Raw genomic sequence first — 16,504 nt, forward strand, 5'->3', positions numbered from 1 at the left:
TAGAAAATATTAAGTACAAATTATTAAGTGGTTAAAATAAAATGTATTTGTATTTAAATCGGTGGGTCATGGAATTGTGTTAGAAGAGAAGAAAAATTTGTGAAGAAGATGATGTGAAGAACGGTGAATAAGACATAGATTTTCTGCCATTTTCTGGACAAAAAATAATTAAAAATATTTGAAAATAATCAAAAACACATTTAACCTACAAAACCAACCAACCCAAATATACTATTTTGGCCCATCTAACCAAAACCAAACACACTGTTTTATTTTGGATCTTATAAAAATAAAATAAATATTAGTTTCGGAATTATTTAGTGTTCTTGAAAACACAATTTTTCGTAATTTTCCCTTCGAGATGTTCGAGTTTCCTATATTTTCTTTTATTTTTCTTAAATTTATAGCGAGGCATTTATTTTATATATTTACCTGCAAATAATTACTTCAGAAGCATAATTATATAACAATGAAATGGACATAAATGGCACAAAATTTAAATAAATGCTTGAATTAAAAAGAAAAAACTTATTTTTAAATTTTATTTTTATGTATATTTTTTAATTTTATGATTTTTCTATCGTGTTTCAAAAAAATTATAACATTTATTAATTGAAACATATGTTAGAAATTAAAATTTAATTCAAGATTCAGATAATAAAAAGAATCTGATTGTAAAATATAAAAATAATAATATGAACAAAAATGTTGCTAGATTCTTGCAACATTAAGGAACCATAAATAGAGGCGAAGACTTTCTCGCTTATAACATGTTAGAAAAGTACAATTCTTAAGGCGGGTTGTACAACAAGTTACAGCAGAAACTCGAAAGTAGCATTGGGCCCGTCTTGGGACCAAAATCCCAAATTTCAACATCGTTGGCGTAGAGCGCACCCTTTCCGTTCACCATCACCAAACGGCGCATCACCAACAAATAAAACGACAATACATTACTGCTGCACCTGCACTCGCCGAAACCTCTGCAAATTTATGCTTCGACTGTTTTTCGTATCCATACGTCGGAGTAAATTCCACATGTCTTCAGTGGTTTTTGTCATTGTGTGTATTTTAACAGTGTATGTATCAAATATCGAGGCGTCGTCTTCTGTGATTTCGACGCCGTTTTCGGTTGGATCTCGTTCGATTCTGCGATCAATCGACAGAGATAGAGCTGACAAACCAGATTACGCGGTGGAATTGAACGCCACGGATTTTGATGCGGTGCTTAAGGAGACTCCGGCTACTTATGCCATTGTTGAATTCTTCGCTCACTGGTCAGTTTGCTTCTTTTTTCTTTGTTTTTTTGCAAGAAATAAATTCTGGAAAGCCTACTGCTGTCTGATGTATTAACTTTTTCTTTCTTTTTTTTGTTTAATTGACCAATTTTTTTTTATAGGTGAAAACTTGTGAAATTTAATGCCTGTTTGTATAGTTTTGTGATGTGCTTTGTGTGTGTGGTATTGATTGAATTTCAACAATGTCCTGGTGGGAAGGGAAAAAGCATGATTTGATTTGTTCCCTGAGTTTATTCTGTACATACTATAGATTCATATATCTACACTTCTCTATATAGTTCATGTTTATATATTCTTAATCAGTTGTTGACATTGTGGAAAAAAACCATGTTAGCTAAGTTGGACTTTGCCTTCAATATCCTGCTTACTCCCTTTGGTTTTACAGGTGCCCTGCATGCAGGAACTACAAGGTATGTTGAGTTTCATCTTATATTGTTATATACTATCTCACTAATATGTCTCTCACAAGGAATTAACCATTTGTACAGCCACAATACGAGAAGGTTGCAAAGCTTTTCAATGGAGCAGATGCTGTTCATCCAGGGATAATATTAATGACCAGAGTAGATTGCGCCTTAAAGGTACTCAAGCTGTGCCTACCTACTTCTTGATGTAAGAAGATATTTCTCTTATTTGTAAAACTACTATGTAGAGGATGGCCTGGCTTTTTTTTTTTTTTTAAATTTTGTTATGTAGGTAAAAGAGCAATCTTCAAATGACAACTTAAGAGTGTTGCTGTATTAGAATGGTATAATTGCTAATGCAAATAAAAGGACTTAAGTAGCTTTTCTTAAAACCGGTGATGGAACAAAATGCTATAAGAACCGTTCACTAGGCAGCAGAAAACCAATTTTATACTTGTTTTATATTATTTTCTTATTTCTTTTAAAAGAAGTTGAAGAAATGGAGTTATTATTTGAAGCAAAGAACATTCAATTTCTATGTTGAACTTTGTCATATGTAGTGAAATAAGTAAAAGTTTCTCATTATGTCAATTATTGATAGAATTGGGACAAAACCAATTGGATTTATAACATCACAGTCCTAGATTGGTGGGTTAGAAGCTACCTGTTCTGGCTATGTACCTTGGATATCCTCCTATGTAGGGGGAAAGTGGAAGGAGTTTTGGAAATTTTCTCCACACTTTTTTTGGACCCATTGTTGGGGTTGGGATTGGGGGATGAGAGAGAAGGTGTATATGGGTGATGAAATTTAATTCTACTCAAATATGCTTAATGAGCTTATGATAGGGATGGTGTTTCTATTTATGTGGGTACTGCTAGCCAACATACATCCTCCATCAGGACTTTATATATATGTCTTTTCTGGATCATATGTAAATGTTAGGTTAGGCAGAGGCACTAGAATGCAAGTGAAAGAAGGAAAAGAAGGAAAGGAACCTGCAAGATAGAAGGAAAAACTATTTCGGTTTCATTATGCATGATTTTCACAAACTAACCTCATACTTTCAAAAACATTATGAATATGTGGCTTAGTGTCTGTAAGATGATTGGACTATCCTCTCTTTGTGTTCTTGATTAGCTATAGAGAACAAAATGAAGCTCAACAAACCCTTGATTACCGTGCTCTTTGCAATAAAAATAAGACCCCTTTCTAATCCTTGATCCGTGCGATGAAACCACATAAAACAAGCTTATTCTTGTTTTACTTTTATGTTTATGCTTTTTTCTTGTTTCTATTGTCAAAACTTATTCGTTGCCACTTCTCTTAACACTGTTTTTGGCAATTTTTTCTCCTAATAATATTGCCCCTGCTTTTGTGGTATATTGGTATCATCTGTTTTAGCTTAGGCACATTAGTTTCTAGAAATACTTGTTTGTATTAGCAAGGTATTTAAAGGTTATTGTACATTGACCAGAACTCTGGTGTGTACCCAAAAAGTTGGACATCAAACATGTGATTTACTTATGGTTTTAGTGAAATTTATTCTACTAGATTGGCTGATTAAGCTCCGGACCTCAACCTTTTACAACAGGAATCTTAAGCAGCTTACACTTTGTTCGCGTTGATTTTGCCAAAAACATTTTTATCTTCCCAAAATGGGAACAAGTTCGGTTTGGTTTACTTTTCGGAGATATTTCCTGAAAACATTTTCAAAAGACAACCCTTCTTTGCAACCATACACCCGCGCTACCTGCTCTGTTTCAAAGGGTATACAATATCTTTCAAAAGCCTACACCCATTTCCAGAAAACAGCAGATATAGTTTTACAAAATGAAATGCCAAATAATCTATATCAGCTCAACTGGTCAAATGTTGGAAATGCACTCATCCAAAGTCCAAACACATTTAATTTTTCACACTCCTGAGGGAATTCTCAAATGATTTCCCAAAACTATTTTTCTAGAATGATAATAGAAATTATTCCAAATAGAGCATTAGCTTCTATGTAAGATGAGAAAGGTGTAGAGTAGTTTTCAGGACTCTGGAACTTCATCTTTTTTGGTGCTTATAACTACTTTGGGGTGGCAGAATTTTGGTAACATATTAATACATTTTATAAGGTCCCCACGCCAATAAATATTAACTTCTTTGGAAACAAGGTGCTAGAATATCACTTCTTTCTGGAAACAACTTACAGGTGACCAACATGGTCTGGTTAATTGGGCTTCTTCAACTTAACTTTTCTTATGGCCACATATGACATATGATGTTTAGTTTCATCATGTAATCCATTTTTCAGTGCTGTCTACTTAAAATGCTGTCTAATTCAGTAAACTCCACTTGTGTGTGTGTGTGTTTTTGTTTTCTACTACACACACTCAACACGCTCATGCAATCCACCCAAGTTTGAACTCAAGACCTCCTATGGAAAATCTGGGTTGTTACCAAGGGGACACCACTTGTTTATTGTTCAATATTTGGAGCTTTTGTGTATTTATGACATTCTCATTCTTCTAAACAATTCAGAGCACGATTTTTTGCTATTTTGTGTATGTTAATGCCACTGGTGAAAATCCTCTGTTCTTTGTTTCTATGAACAATATTAACCCTCATGAAATTATATGTTAGTAAGTGAACGTGCATGATGATGGTGATGCATGGAAAGAACATATTGCTTCCTCTTGCACCCTGTAATCATAGTGATTATTGAATACCTGGGTTAACAGTCTTCTCAACTTACAGCCACTTGATTGTTTATTCTCTTTGCTTGCTTGGCAGCACAGATAAATACTAATCTTTGTGATAAGTTCTCTGTTGGGCACTACCCAATGCTTCTATGGGGTCCACCTTCTAAGTTTGTGTCTGGCAGTTGGGACCCAAAGCAAGATAAGAGTGAAATATGTTCTATCGATGATGGACGGACAGCTGATAGACTGCTAAATTGGATTAATAAGAAAATTAACAGGTAAGATAGTATTTCATGTTGCCAGCGGCAGTCCTAAATTGGGCTTTACCCGGTGTGTTCATATATTCTGTACACTTATGTAAATTGGAAATATCCACTTGGTTCATTACTTTCTTTACAGCCATGTTAGACGTTTCAAATTATCAGGGCATGAGTAGTTGCACAGTGAAAGGCGTTTTGTCTTTTAAATTCCTCTCACAATTTCATATTTGCTATGTATGTCTTCCTATAGACATATATTTGGAACCAAAATTGGCTTGAGCTTATTTTTACCTATTCTTTTGACTTTGTTTTACCTAAATTTGCAGCTCTTATGCTTTGGATGATAAGAAATATGAGCATGAGCATTTTCACACAAATGCTTCAGATCCTGGACAGGTGCTTCAGATAGCGTGTTCTAAATGCTTATCTTAATTTTGTAAAATTTTATTTTGTATTACTATGCAACTTTCTGATATTACACATGTTTCTATTGAGAAGATTGTACGTGCTATATATGATGTTGAGGAGGCAACATCCACTGCTTTTGACATCATTTTGGATCACAAGGTGAAAATATGTGTGTAGAGCTTCCATTTTATGCTTGACTTTGGTTTTATCAAGTTTGCTATACCATTTGGCTCTCTTATTTTATATCATGAACAGATGATCAAATCAGAGACTCGAGCATCACTTGTTAAATTCTTTCAGCTTTTAGTGGTCCATCACCCATCTAGAAGGTCAGCACCCATTCTCCTTTTCTTTTTTTGCCCTCTTTTGGTTTTATTCAAAATTGATTCTAGGTGCTTAGTTTGGAATGGTATACTTCTATCAGGTGCAGGAAAGGAACTGCCAAAATACTTGTCGATTTTGATGATGTTTCAGCCAACAAGGAGTCTCCAATTGTTGGCGAGAAAGTTGCACTCAGGAATTATCAGATTTGTGGGAAAGATGTTCCTCGCGGATACTGGGTGTGTATTAGCAGATAAAAGTGCCACTCTGTTACCTGTTCTTTTTCCCTCCCTGAAGAGTCAGTTCTTTAATGACCAATGCATCTGCCTCCCTAGTTAAGAAACGCAAAAGGAAATCAGTGAAGAGTGGAAAAAACCTCATATACTATCAGATCCTACTTTGTCACAGCATATCAGCACATCATATGAATGCGGTTGCTTCCTGTAGTTAAAAAACCAGACACAGACTAGTCATGCTTAAGTAGAGATCAACAAGTTCCAATTTGGTGAAAGTTCAAATTGAGGTTTTAATGCATAACCAGATTCCCAAGTTTGATTTAGTTTCTTTTTTTATTATTCCAGTTTTCAAGTTCACTTATTTTAAGGGGAACCACATTCTGCACTGGGAGTTATTCCTTTATATAACTTCTAAGAGAAAAGCACAGAAAATAGAAAGATAAGCTCCGGAGAACTCATTCTCTCACAATCTTAACTATGCACCGTGCATACTGTCTATCAAGAATTTTATTCAGTATGATGTGAGTCTTAATACCTGTGTGGAGTACCTAGAGGACGTTGATATTCCAGCTTAACAAGTGCTGCTATCTTGATATGGCATCATCTTCTTCGCCATACAGCTGCATGCCTAAAAGTTTGAATTTCACTGTTGTTGTTGGACTCTATGAAATGCAAATGCACTATGTTGTTTTGGGTGAATCCTTAAAACAATTTGTATATATTTATCATCTTCTGATTCAATGAATTTTCTATGCAGATGTTCTGTCGTGGCAGCAAGAAAGAGACTAGAGGATTCAGGTGAGTCACATGTAATATTAATTCCTCAAGTATACATGTTTATCCAAGTTTTATTGGTCTCCTGATCTCTGTGTTTAAGTATTACATGGGAAAACAGGTTTGGAGATAGATGTCACATAACTCAGTTACTCAAAATTATGGCCATGAGACCTGAAAACCGTTTTTCCTAACTGTTGGAATCGTATCAATGGATTTGTTGTGTACCAGCCTTTGATTAAGTGTAAGCTAACAGATAATAATTTGAGGAAGTTTTAAGCTGCAATACATGAATCCTCTGAATCTCTATAACCAAAATGCTCTAGTTTTGAGAGGTGATAGGTTTTAGTATTTAGGTCAGCAGTATAGCTTCAAGTATAATTGAACTACAACATTTCATTATGCATCTTTCTACTAAGTTGTTCCGCGAACAATTGTAAATCTGGTCTCATCTAGAGCAACCGTCTCTTAAAGAGGACCAAAGCAGTTGATAACCTTCAAGTTGCAAGAAGCAGTCTTCTCTGATACTTCTGTTTCTTTTGCAGTTGTGGATTGTGGGTCTTATTACATTCAGTTTCTGTAAGAGTTGATGATGGAGAAAGCCACATGGCATTTACCACTATTTGTGATTTTATTCACAATTTCTTTATTTGCGAGGAGTGTAGGCAACATTTTTATGACATGTGTTCAAGGTAAGATTTTCACAGGCTCTTCCATTATTTTATATCACATCCTCTAATATTAAGCATTAAACTCGCAGTGTTTCCAACCCTTTCAAAAAAGCTCGTGATTTTGTCCTTTGGTTGTGGGATGCGCACAACAAAGTTAACAAGAGACTTATGAAGGAAGAGGCATCTGCTGAAACTGGCGATCCCAAATTCCCAAAAATCATATGGCCTCCGAGACAGCTTTGTCCATCTTGCTATCTGAACAAAAACAGCAAAGATAACGATAACACTCAGATTCATTGGGATCATGATGAGGTTTATCGGTTTCTGATTCGCTACTATGGGGAGAAGCTCACTACCCTGTACAAGGATAAGGAACTTCTCACAGATAGGAGGCCCGATGTAATGCTATCTGAGGATTTGATAGCTTCATCACATGCAGTTGTGGTGCCCGTCGGAGCTGCACTGGCTATTGCAGTCGCAAGCTGTGCGTTTGGAGCACTCGCCTGCTACTGGCGTCAGCAACAGAAGAGTCGGAAGTATAAACACCATCTACACTCTTATAAAAAAATATAACTATGTAGAGGATTATAGCTGTTAACTAATGAAGAAACATAAAAGGAGAGCGAAACAAGAACCAAAAGTACGATGATGAAAGTGAAAATTGAGAGGATATAGGTGTTTGTATTCCCAGGAGTTTTGGCGTTCTCATTTATTGTTTTGCACAAACATTTCAGGCCGAGGAAAAGCTGGAACTGATGTTGGTAAAGGATTATACATGAATATCGGTTAGAGTTCACGAAGCAAGAGAATTCAGGGCTTGTATCAGAAACAGGGTGAAAGCCTTCTACAAGATAGTCTTCCCAGGACAATATTCAGTACCTTTCTTCTCTGGCTTCTTTTTACTAATTGGAGTTGTACAGATGTTAAATGTGAATTTTGTATTATCTGAAAATTCGTTTGATGATTTGAACTCATTTCCATTTTTTGTACTCTGATGTGTAACCTGAGTAGTACTCATTTCAGATATAGTCGTTCTTGCTTCAAGTCATCCGCTGACATTGGACATTTCCAAACAATGAAAGAGCTTATTTTGTTTATACTTAATCATCTCTCCTTTGCGTATGGCTAAGTTTCTTAGAATCAAATATGGAAAGAATATTAATAAAGGTACAAGTTGAAATGGCTTACAAAACTAGTAGAGGTTTTTTAATGTCTATTTATATAAATCATTTCTATTTTTGGCATAATTACAAAAAAAAACTCATGACAGTCGAAACGCAAAGGTAGTTTGTGCAAATTGACATTTTGGGGGTATATGAGTAATTTTATAAAAAAATAAGAGTGGTTTGTATAAATAGTGATGACATTTGGGTGATATGTGTAATATTTAAAAAATAGAGATTATTGGTGTAAATTGACTGTAGCTTAGGAGTGTTTCTTTTTTGTTTAAATGCAATAATTTTACCTTATTTCATATAACATTAAATTATAGACTCCGACGTTGAGAAGCTCGTATAATAGACTAACTAAATTATGACAAGCAATCAAGTCTAATTGTATTATCTTGACTGTTCTGTTGGACTTAAATAAATTAGCTGAAATAATTCAATGAATATTTCTTAGATTAAAGGAAAGGTATCTCTCATTCACCAGCCATTACACATATAAAATTGAAATACCATCAATTGATAATTCAGCCTTTTCCGTATAAGCCCTTTTTGAAAAACATAAGTAACATTATCCCCAGCTGATATTGGCCAGACTACAGAGGAGATATTAGCAGTAGATTAGATTGCAAGGCTTTCCAAAGTCAACAACTACTTCCTTAACCCTTAAAACTGCGGATTGGATTTTTTTGTTGCAAACTCTATTCAATTTTCTACTCCATTCAACTTTGTACACAATCCAACGATGGAAACAAAATGAAGAAATTTGCTTATCTATAATTTTCTGTAAATTTTGATAGAGTGTAGCATCTTGTGTATATAAATACTTCTTCTAACTAAATCCCATCTCAAAATCTACACTAGATTTTTTCTGAAAATTTACATTAGAATGCAACACCACAAAGGTGGCAAGTTTAAGATAAAAACTTCACAAATCATACATGGAGTTGGAGTGCTACTTCCGTTGTATCTTTCTTGGCAGCGCAGTTATGGTTTAACATCATCCAAAACCAGATCGATCAGAAGTTGAGTCATAGGACCGGTTCGAATGCAGCCCTTTTTAATGTGTAGCAACAGCCTGCCGCTGATGCCTAGATAATGAACTAGACTCTTCGTCAGATGTGGAAGCGGACAGATTAGCCTACATAAGCCGACACTAAATTAGTATGCTGCAGAAAAATACGTGCTTCTTTTTCTTTTTTTGTTTCTTTCAGGAGTGTGTGAAAATAATCCGCAAAGAGTGTAACTTGTTTACCTGTTGGTGTTGGCGACGTAGGATGGAAGTCACAGCTTTGAGTATTATGCATATCGGTAGAATAATCCCAATAATCCGCAGCATCAACAACTGTTACACAGACCCAGAAATAAGGACACTTTGTTACTGCAGGTTCACAAGAATCAGAATTTCCATTTCTTGAATGGGAGAGCTTACCATGATTAGTGGGAAAGAATAATTCCCAGCTCGAGTAACGATGACTGGAAGAGTATGTCGTGAAATTAGGAGAACCATAAACTGCAGAGAAGTAGATGACATAATAAGTAAAAGCTGATGGATTGCTGTTATGGCAATAACACAAGTGCACAGAGGAGTTACTATTATGGCAACTGAGCGACAGCAAACTATGCTTCTTGATGTGGACACAGCATACTCATCGTAGTCTTGATCGATGAAACTGTGATCAGTTGAAACCATTGCAATAATGCGAGGATTGTTTGGATCGCTTCTAGAGATTTGCCAATTTCCCCTGATAAGGATCAATCGGTTTAGTGATAAGAAGTGCGTAAGTTCCTTCTACATTAAAATCTAATGAGAGAACGGCATGGACGTATAAAAAGGAGAATTACCTCAAGTTCATGGGAAGTCCCCCAAAACGAAAAATAGGGGGTGGTGCTGTATATCCCGGCTTGAATTGCTGCAATATGCACACACATACATAAGTAAGTCAACGGGGAAACCTAAATGAAAAACATAGAAACTCGCGTTGAGTTAAGTAGATTACTGTAAAATATGGCTTGAAAGAAACATAACAATTGATTTTACTAAGCCCATAAAAAATATAAGAAAACAGTAGTTCACCTGATGGCATATTTCACACGTCGTGTCACCCTTCTCATTGCACCACCTTTGTACGCATTTACGGTGAGCATACTGGAAATATAGCAAATTCGAGCGTCAGAGTTGCAAATTGTATCTCAATAATTGAAACAACAAGAACATAACAATCATGTCAGCATAGATGTTGACCAACTAAAAGGTGGATCTTAGGAAAATCACTGCCCAGAATGAACAAAAAAAGAAGTGGTTATATGTTATAGCAAAACTTTTGCATAAACATATGTGGCACCATACGATTATCTCTCCTCGTACAGCATGCGCAAGACAAGGTTGCAATGAGTTAATCAAAAAGTATATTTCCTAGAAAACAAATAAACCCGTGGGGTGGGGGATGTCGGTCGACATTAAATGTTGAATTGCAGGCACTTTGCATTAGCCAGCGGAATCGAAATAATGAAATTATTCAGACTTCTTTAACCATGAGAAAAGGGGGAGTCATCAGCCAAGTTTTAAACGGCCTAATGAAAACAGAGCACCTATTCTAGAAACAAAGAGATGAATCTATAACTTATATGCAGTATTACGTCAACAAACTCAGTTTTCAACAACAGGCATTAATTTAAAGCTTTTCCTTCCAAAGAAACAGTATTTAACTGACACGAACACATATTGGATACCATACATAACCAGGCCTTCTGGCGCACAATCACAAACAAGAATTTACTTTCAGAAATAACAACCAAATTCATAATCATCAAATATCGAATTCTCCAAGACAAAAGCAATAGCAAGAAACAACAGGGAACCACCTTTAAGCTTCCAGAGCAAGAACAAGGAGACTCCATATTTGAATCAACATCTTCATCCTGGCATATCCTGCACTCGACCAGTTTCCTTGGAGATAAACTAGCTTCAGAGTCTTTGTGGGAGGAACAATCGATTATCGAGTCATTAATCATCAGAGGCACTGCCTGCTTTAATGGGTTTCTACTCCCAATTGCAGCTTCCAAAGTTGATTCCGTCAGCAAACGATCAACCAGCAAAACGAAATGATCTCCCATCCTTTGTGAAATCAGGAAAGTTCTACACAACCAGTTCCTTACCTGACCTTCAAAACACAAAGAACCGTACTAAACAATCAGGTAATTCACAACACATACAATGGAAATGAATCGGGGCTAATAGGTTGAATTCAAAATCGATGATGTGAGCTTAGCAATGTGTATGTATGATCACTGTTTGATTAATAGCTTCATAAGAAAAACGCGATTTGACCAATTAGAAAAGCTGGTGCCCAGAACGAAAGAAAGTAAAGTTTTTCGAATGAAAGCTTCAAAGATTGCAGCAAGTGCTTAAAAATAGGAAACAATAGAGATGTAGACGTGATTGGTTTCCAAAGAAGGCAGAGCAGCTACATAAACAACAGTATTTTTGTAGCCATCACAAATACTATTGACGCCTCATCCTAAGCAAAAACACAGACCCAATAAAAGAAACAGAAAAAAAAGAACTGTATCAAATTCAAAACGAGTGCTTCAATAAAGGTCGGAGGAAGGAAAAGAACTAGACTTGACAACCAAAAATAAAAAAGTGAATTTGCTTTTCCACAAGAAAGAAGGAAAAAGGACAACCTTAAAGAATTCAGAAAAAAAAAAAAAACCAAAAATAACACACCCACTTCAAAGGAGCACCTAAAGACACGAGCCCATGATTCACAAAAGCCATACAAGAAAAACACATTCAAGAAAGTAGCATACAGAAGGAAAATCTCACATACCCAGATGACAAAAAGTGATCTTTCTTTCAATACAACGTTAAATTCAAAGAAAAATAGCGCAGAAAGTTGTTCTAAGAAAAACCATCACGCATTCCACCAAGACGCCAGAAGAGGGAAATTAACCATACCCCAGATGGAAAAAGAGTCATCTTTAGCACCATTACAGTGTTAAATGCAAAGAAAGATTGCATACAAAGTTCTGGAAATTTAAGGTAAATATACATAAACAAGGAAAGAAGTCAGGGGGAAAAAGAGACTTACAAGAAGGGGATCGGATGTCTGAAAGCTAAAGAAACCTTCTCTTTCTTGCTAAAGCAAGAGATTGAGTGTTCCTATTGTCTGCACTGCAATTCAAATTTCTTGTTCGAATATGCAATAATATGTGTATAAATACACACACACATACACAGAGACATGGGAAAGACAAGAAGCTTTTTCAAAGTTCAAAAAACACCAATTATAAAAAAAAAAGATTAAAATATAAAACTAGTCCCATAATAGAATAGTGTCTTTGAGCGTTTCAAGCATGTCCCCACCATATACATTGCTGTTGCAATGACATTTGTACAATCTACATGCATTATTATTTATTTTTTTATTCTTTTTTTTTCTAAAATTTAATAATAATAATAATAATAATAATCATAACAACATATATATATATATATATAATATATATATATTTTAATTTTTGTAATTGTGTGTGGGAGATTCTAAGGGCAAAGAAACGATTGCTCTTTCTTTCAGTTATATTTGGAGTGGATTTATGAGATAATTGATAGTTTGAACTAGTTAATTATGAGGGTGAATTATGGAAAGTTGATCAGTTATTAAAACTTTAACATCTAATTATCTTCATGAGTTCAATTAATCCATGTTTAGGATGTTATAATCATGAAATTATTACACACTTGTCTGACTCTTTCATCTTTTAGATAATTAATAAAGTTCAATTTAAATACATATAATTTCATATAAACTTTATCCCCACCAGAATTTATTAAAGTGTTTGATACTTCAGGCAAAAGAAAGACTGATCTTATACCAGCAACAACCTATTTATTTAATTTTCGTTTTTTGCATTTCTATAGACACTGCCTGATTTACTTTTTTTATTGATGATTACTTTTTCTAAAAAAACAAATTAATTATAAAATTCAATATATATGTATATATGTTTTCAGGTGACTCAATTAGAATCACATCATAATATTTCAATAATTAGCATCAATCAGTATACATTAATAATCAATATCAAATATGGTAAATTACAATGGGCTCCCTTATAATTTGTTATAATTGCAAATACTCCATTGTTATTTGTATAATAACAAATACCCCTACAAAATTATCGCTCGTCTAACATAAAAAAAATCGTTCATGACAATTTATTATATGGGGTATTTATTAGAGGGAACGAGTAATTGGTAAATTTTCAAATAACAAAAAGATATTTATAATTATGACAAACCTTAGAAGAGCTTGTAGTAATTTACCATATCAAATATATAATTACGATCAATAACTATTATCAAGTAGTCTAATACACATACATTAATGAAACTTAAATTTCGTCAACTAAACTAATTCTCATTAACATAAAATTCAATATATCAAAATATTAAAAACTGATTAAATATATCAATAAATTCGTATGGGTGTATATCCAAACTCGAAACCAACGTAAATTCAAGATCTTTTTATTAAATAAAAGATTTTGGACCTAAATCTTACAAAGGAGGGGGGGGGTACCAATTTGTGACTTCAATTAATTTTGACCTGAAAAGTCATGAAATCTGGTTCATTTGGTGACTACTACTAGAAGAGGACATTAGGTTAGATCTAATAACTAATCTAAAGTATATAGCTCATGAAAATTTCAAACTGTATTTAAAGTAGAAAAATAAACATTTTATTAAATTTGGGAACTTATAATTATAACTAAACTATGATGTTTAACTAATTTCTTTATATCCTTTAAACATAAAATGAAAATAAGCCCTAAAACAAAAGGAGGGTTCTTTAATTTTAGTATCTTGAACCCTAATTTTATTAAGATGTCAATTTTTTAACAACCATTATTGGATTAAATAAAAATAATGATTCTCCCTCTGTTTCTCCTTTTTTTTGTTAATTTAATAAAAATCTTGACAATTATATGATTACATCAATGATCAATATCAATAAACTGAACTAAATCAATCAATACATCAATATAATAAAAAAATAATAAAATAAATAAGTAATCATATAATTTTGAATTTTTGTGAGATCTCAATCTTAACTATTAAATTAAGACATCATTTCACAAGTTATCTTTTGATGAACTTAAGCTATGTATATTATTATTCCTATTTTATAGGATGTAAAGACTTAGTTTCAGACATTAATGTTAATCATAGAACACGTGGATCACTAATAATGCAATTTTGTTTCTTGACGAAGAAAAATATTATCCATTTTGGAATAAATATATTGAGTAAAATTAAAGGTGTATTAGCATGTAGAGGTACTTATAGAATACGTATATACGAAAAATAGAAAAGAGGGCCATGTGCAAATTTCCATGCCACCCTACCTTCACCAGTACAATATTGATTTTTTAAGGTTATTTTATATACCTTTACAATTATGAAAATTATTTTCAATACATATAGAGGCAATTTTTACAGTTGTAGAGACACATAAAATAGTCTGAAAAAATCCATATTAAAAGGTTATTTTGTGATATCTCTAAGTTATGATAAAACAAATATTTTTAAATTTGACAATTAAAAAAAAACTTGTAAATAAAGGTTTTTCTTATAATTCTTTTAAGCATGCAATTTATTACATCGTCCAATACAATCAAATCAAAAGACTGATTTAATATATCAACAATTCAAAGCCACTATAGAATCAAAGTAGACATGCACCTATATTCATTGAAATTAAATTTATAATTTTTTTATCTGTGAGGCGTCAACCTTACCAATCGAACAATACTTTACTGTCAAAAGCTTGTGAATGAAACTGAAAACCGAACTAGCTAGTCAAATCATATGGGGGAGAAAAATAAGACTTTTAAAAAATTTGGTGTCTATCATATATTAGCTAGTTTTAGTTAGGAAGTATGATTGGTGGATTTAATTTTAATAACCAAGTTGCCCAAATTAATGAAATCAACTTCATAAAGACCCAATATTGAACGGCCAAGTCGTATGGTAGTCAATCATGGACGTGCAGATAACGAGTTGAATTGGTTATTGTCAAGGGCTTGATCTGTTCGTATAATCTTATGACGTCTCAATAAATATGATTTATTATATAAATTTTTTATAATAAATATATTAATAATTTTAGTTTAAAAGGAGACGATCACACAAGAAATTGTTATAATAGTAGACATGAATAAATTTAAAATTATGGGTTCAGTTCCATCGAATATGTAGCATTTATCTTGTTTTATTTGGATTTATATTATTAGTTTTTATTATATTTATGTATTGATCGAATCGATCAACATATTATTAAATTTATTAAAATATTGAGATAATCCTATTATTTCAACTTGTATGTTTATATAAAAGACTTGGAATTAATTCATAATTTTTTTTTCTAAAAAGGTGTGATTGTGATTTACCTTTTTGCAATTGTTCACAAACGTACTGTGTGTAGGATTTGAAAAAAGAAATAAATTCCAATTTCAAACACTCGGCCAGAAAACTTTGACTAGGAAAAAAATTAAATGTTTCCAGAAACATAAGAGGTGGGCAAGTTGATTAGTTGGCTCACCCATGATGTCTTAATCTGGTTAAAATTGAAATCTTGTGAATAAGTTTGATGTCAAGGGTCTTCATTTCGCTCGATATGTGGATATTTATTTTGATTTATATGAGTTTATTGTAATTTATTTTTATAATTTTTAGTCATATTGATGTATTGATCAAATTAATATATTTTTTAATTTATTGAATTGTTGATATAATAATGCAATTATTATTTTTATTAGAAAAAGAAAGTTGATTGGTTGGCTCACTTTGATAGACGATTTTCCGATGAATTAGAAGCGGAGATTGTCTCAATCAAACCCCAATATTTGAGGGTTTGTTTAGTTGTGACGAGACTGACCTCACATTTTGCCTTTTTCCCATTGGTTTGGTTGGTCATCTCACTCATCCATCTCATTCCATTAAAAATAAACAAACAAAATTAAATATAAATCAGTGAAACAAATCAAAAATGATTTTTTTTCAAACTGTGTGATTTATTTATTTATTTCTAATATAGTGTGTGAATATATTCATCACGCGATTTTAATATCCCAAACCTGTTTGTTTGTGGCTAATTTCCAGTTTTTAGATTTTGAAATTGCAATTAAAGTAAAAACATATTTATTTATATGTATTTTAATTGAAAATATATTGATTTTGACACGATTGTTCAATATAAAACAGTCCCATAACTAA

At 33.1% G+C, this 16,504-nt stretch overlaps 2 protein-coding genes across 8 annotated transcripts; one reads left to right on the top strand and one right to left on the bottom strand.

Annotated features, from left to right (window-relative positions):
- The first annotated feature begins 789 nt into the window (after positions 1 to 789).
- On the top strand, positions 790 to 8,161 carry QSOX2 (quiescin-sulfhydryl oxidase 2). Of its 3 annotated transcripts, XM_011072352.3 has the most exons (12): positions 792 to 1,274; positions 1,681 to 1,705; positions 1,784 to 1,876; positions 4,484 to 4,665; positions 4,974 to 5,043; positions 5,146 to 5,214; positions 5,311 to 5,384; positions 5,480 to 5,615; positions 6,370 to 6,410; positions 6,932 to 7,078; positions 7,147 to 7,593; positions 7,792 to 8,161. In XM_011072352.3, exons 1-12 carry the CDS (start codon positions 991 to 993, stop codon positions 7,811 to 7,813), a joined length of 1,590 nt encoding a protein of 529 aa, XP_011070654.1. In that variant the 5' UTR covers positions 792 to 990; the 3' UTR covers positions 7,814 to 8,161. The 3 variants fall into 3 exon arrangements, with proteins under 3 accessions (XP_011070655.1, XP_011070653.1, XP_011070654.1); XM_011072353.3 differs by having other exon boundaries at positions 790 to 1,274; positions 4,479 to 4,665; positions 7,147 to 8,161; XM_011072351.3 differs by having other exon boundaries at positions 790 to 1,274; positions 7,147 to 8,161.
- Positions 8,162 to 8,980: 819 nt separating this feature from the next.
- LOC105156268 (RING/FYVE/PHD zinc finger superfamily protein) lies at positions 8,981 to 12,491 on the bottom strand. Of its 5 annotated transcripts, none has more exons than XM_011072360.3 (8): positions 12,318 to 12,491; positions 11,089 to 11,382; positions 10,301 to 10,372; positions 10,069 to 10,136; positions 9,818 to 9,968; positions 9,656 to 9,736; positions 9,479 to 9,568; positions 8,981 to 9,364 (listed from the first exon to the last, which is right to left on the bottom strand). In XM_011072360.3, the coding sequence occupies exons 2-8, from the start codon at positions 11,338 to 11,340 to the stop codon at positions 9,284 to 9,286; spliced, it is 795 nt and encodes a 264-aa protein (XP_011070662.1). In that variant the 5' UTR covers positions 11,341 to 11,382; positions 12,318 to 12,491; the 3' UTR covers positions 8,981 to 9,283. The 5 variants fall into 5 exon arrangements, with proteins under 5 accessions (XP_011070662.1, XP_011070658.1, XP_011070659.1 ...); XM_011072356.3 differs by having other exon boundaries at positions 11,089 to 11,387; positions 12,318 to 12,490; XM_011072357.3 differs by lacking the exon at positions 12,318 to 12,491 and adding an exon at positions 12,185 to 12,301 and having other exon boundaries at positions 11,089 to 11,387.
- Positions 12,492 to 16,504: the final 4,013 nt, after the last annotated feature.

This window comes from Sesamum indicum, linkage group LG2, assembly GCF_026168435.1.
Source record: "Sesamum indicum cultivar Baizhima isolate 11 linkage group LG2, ASM2616843v1, whole genome shotgun sequence".
Classification (NCBI taxonomy): Eukaryota; Viridiplantae; Streptophyta; class Magnoliopsida; order Lamiales; family Pedaliaceae; genus Sesamum; species Sesamum indicum.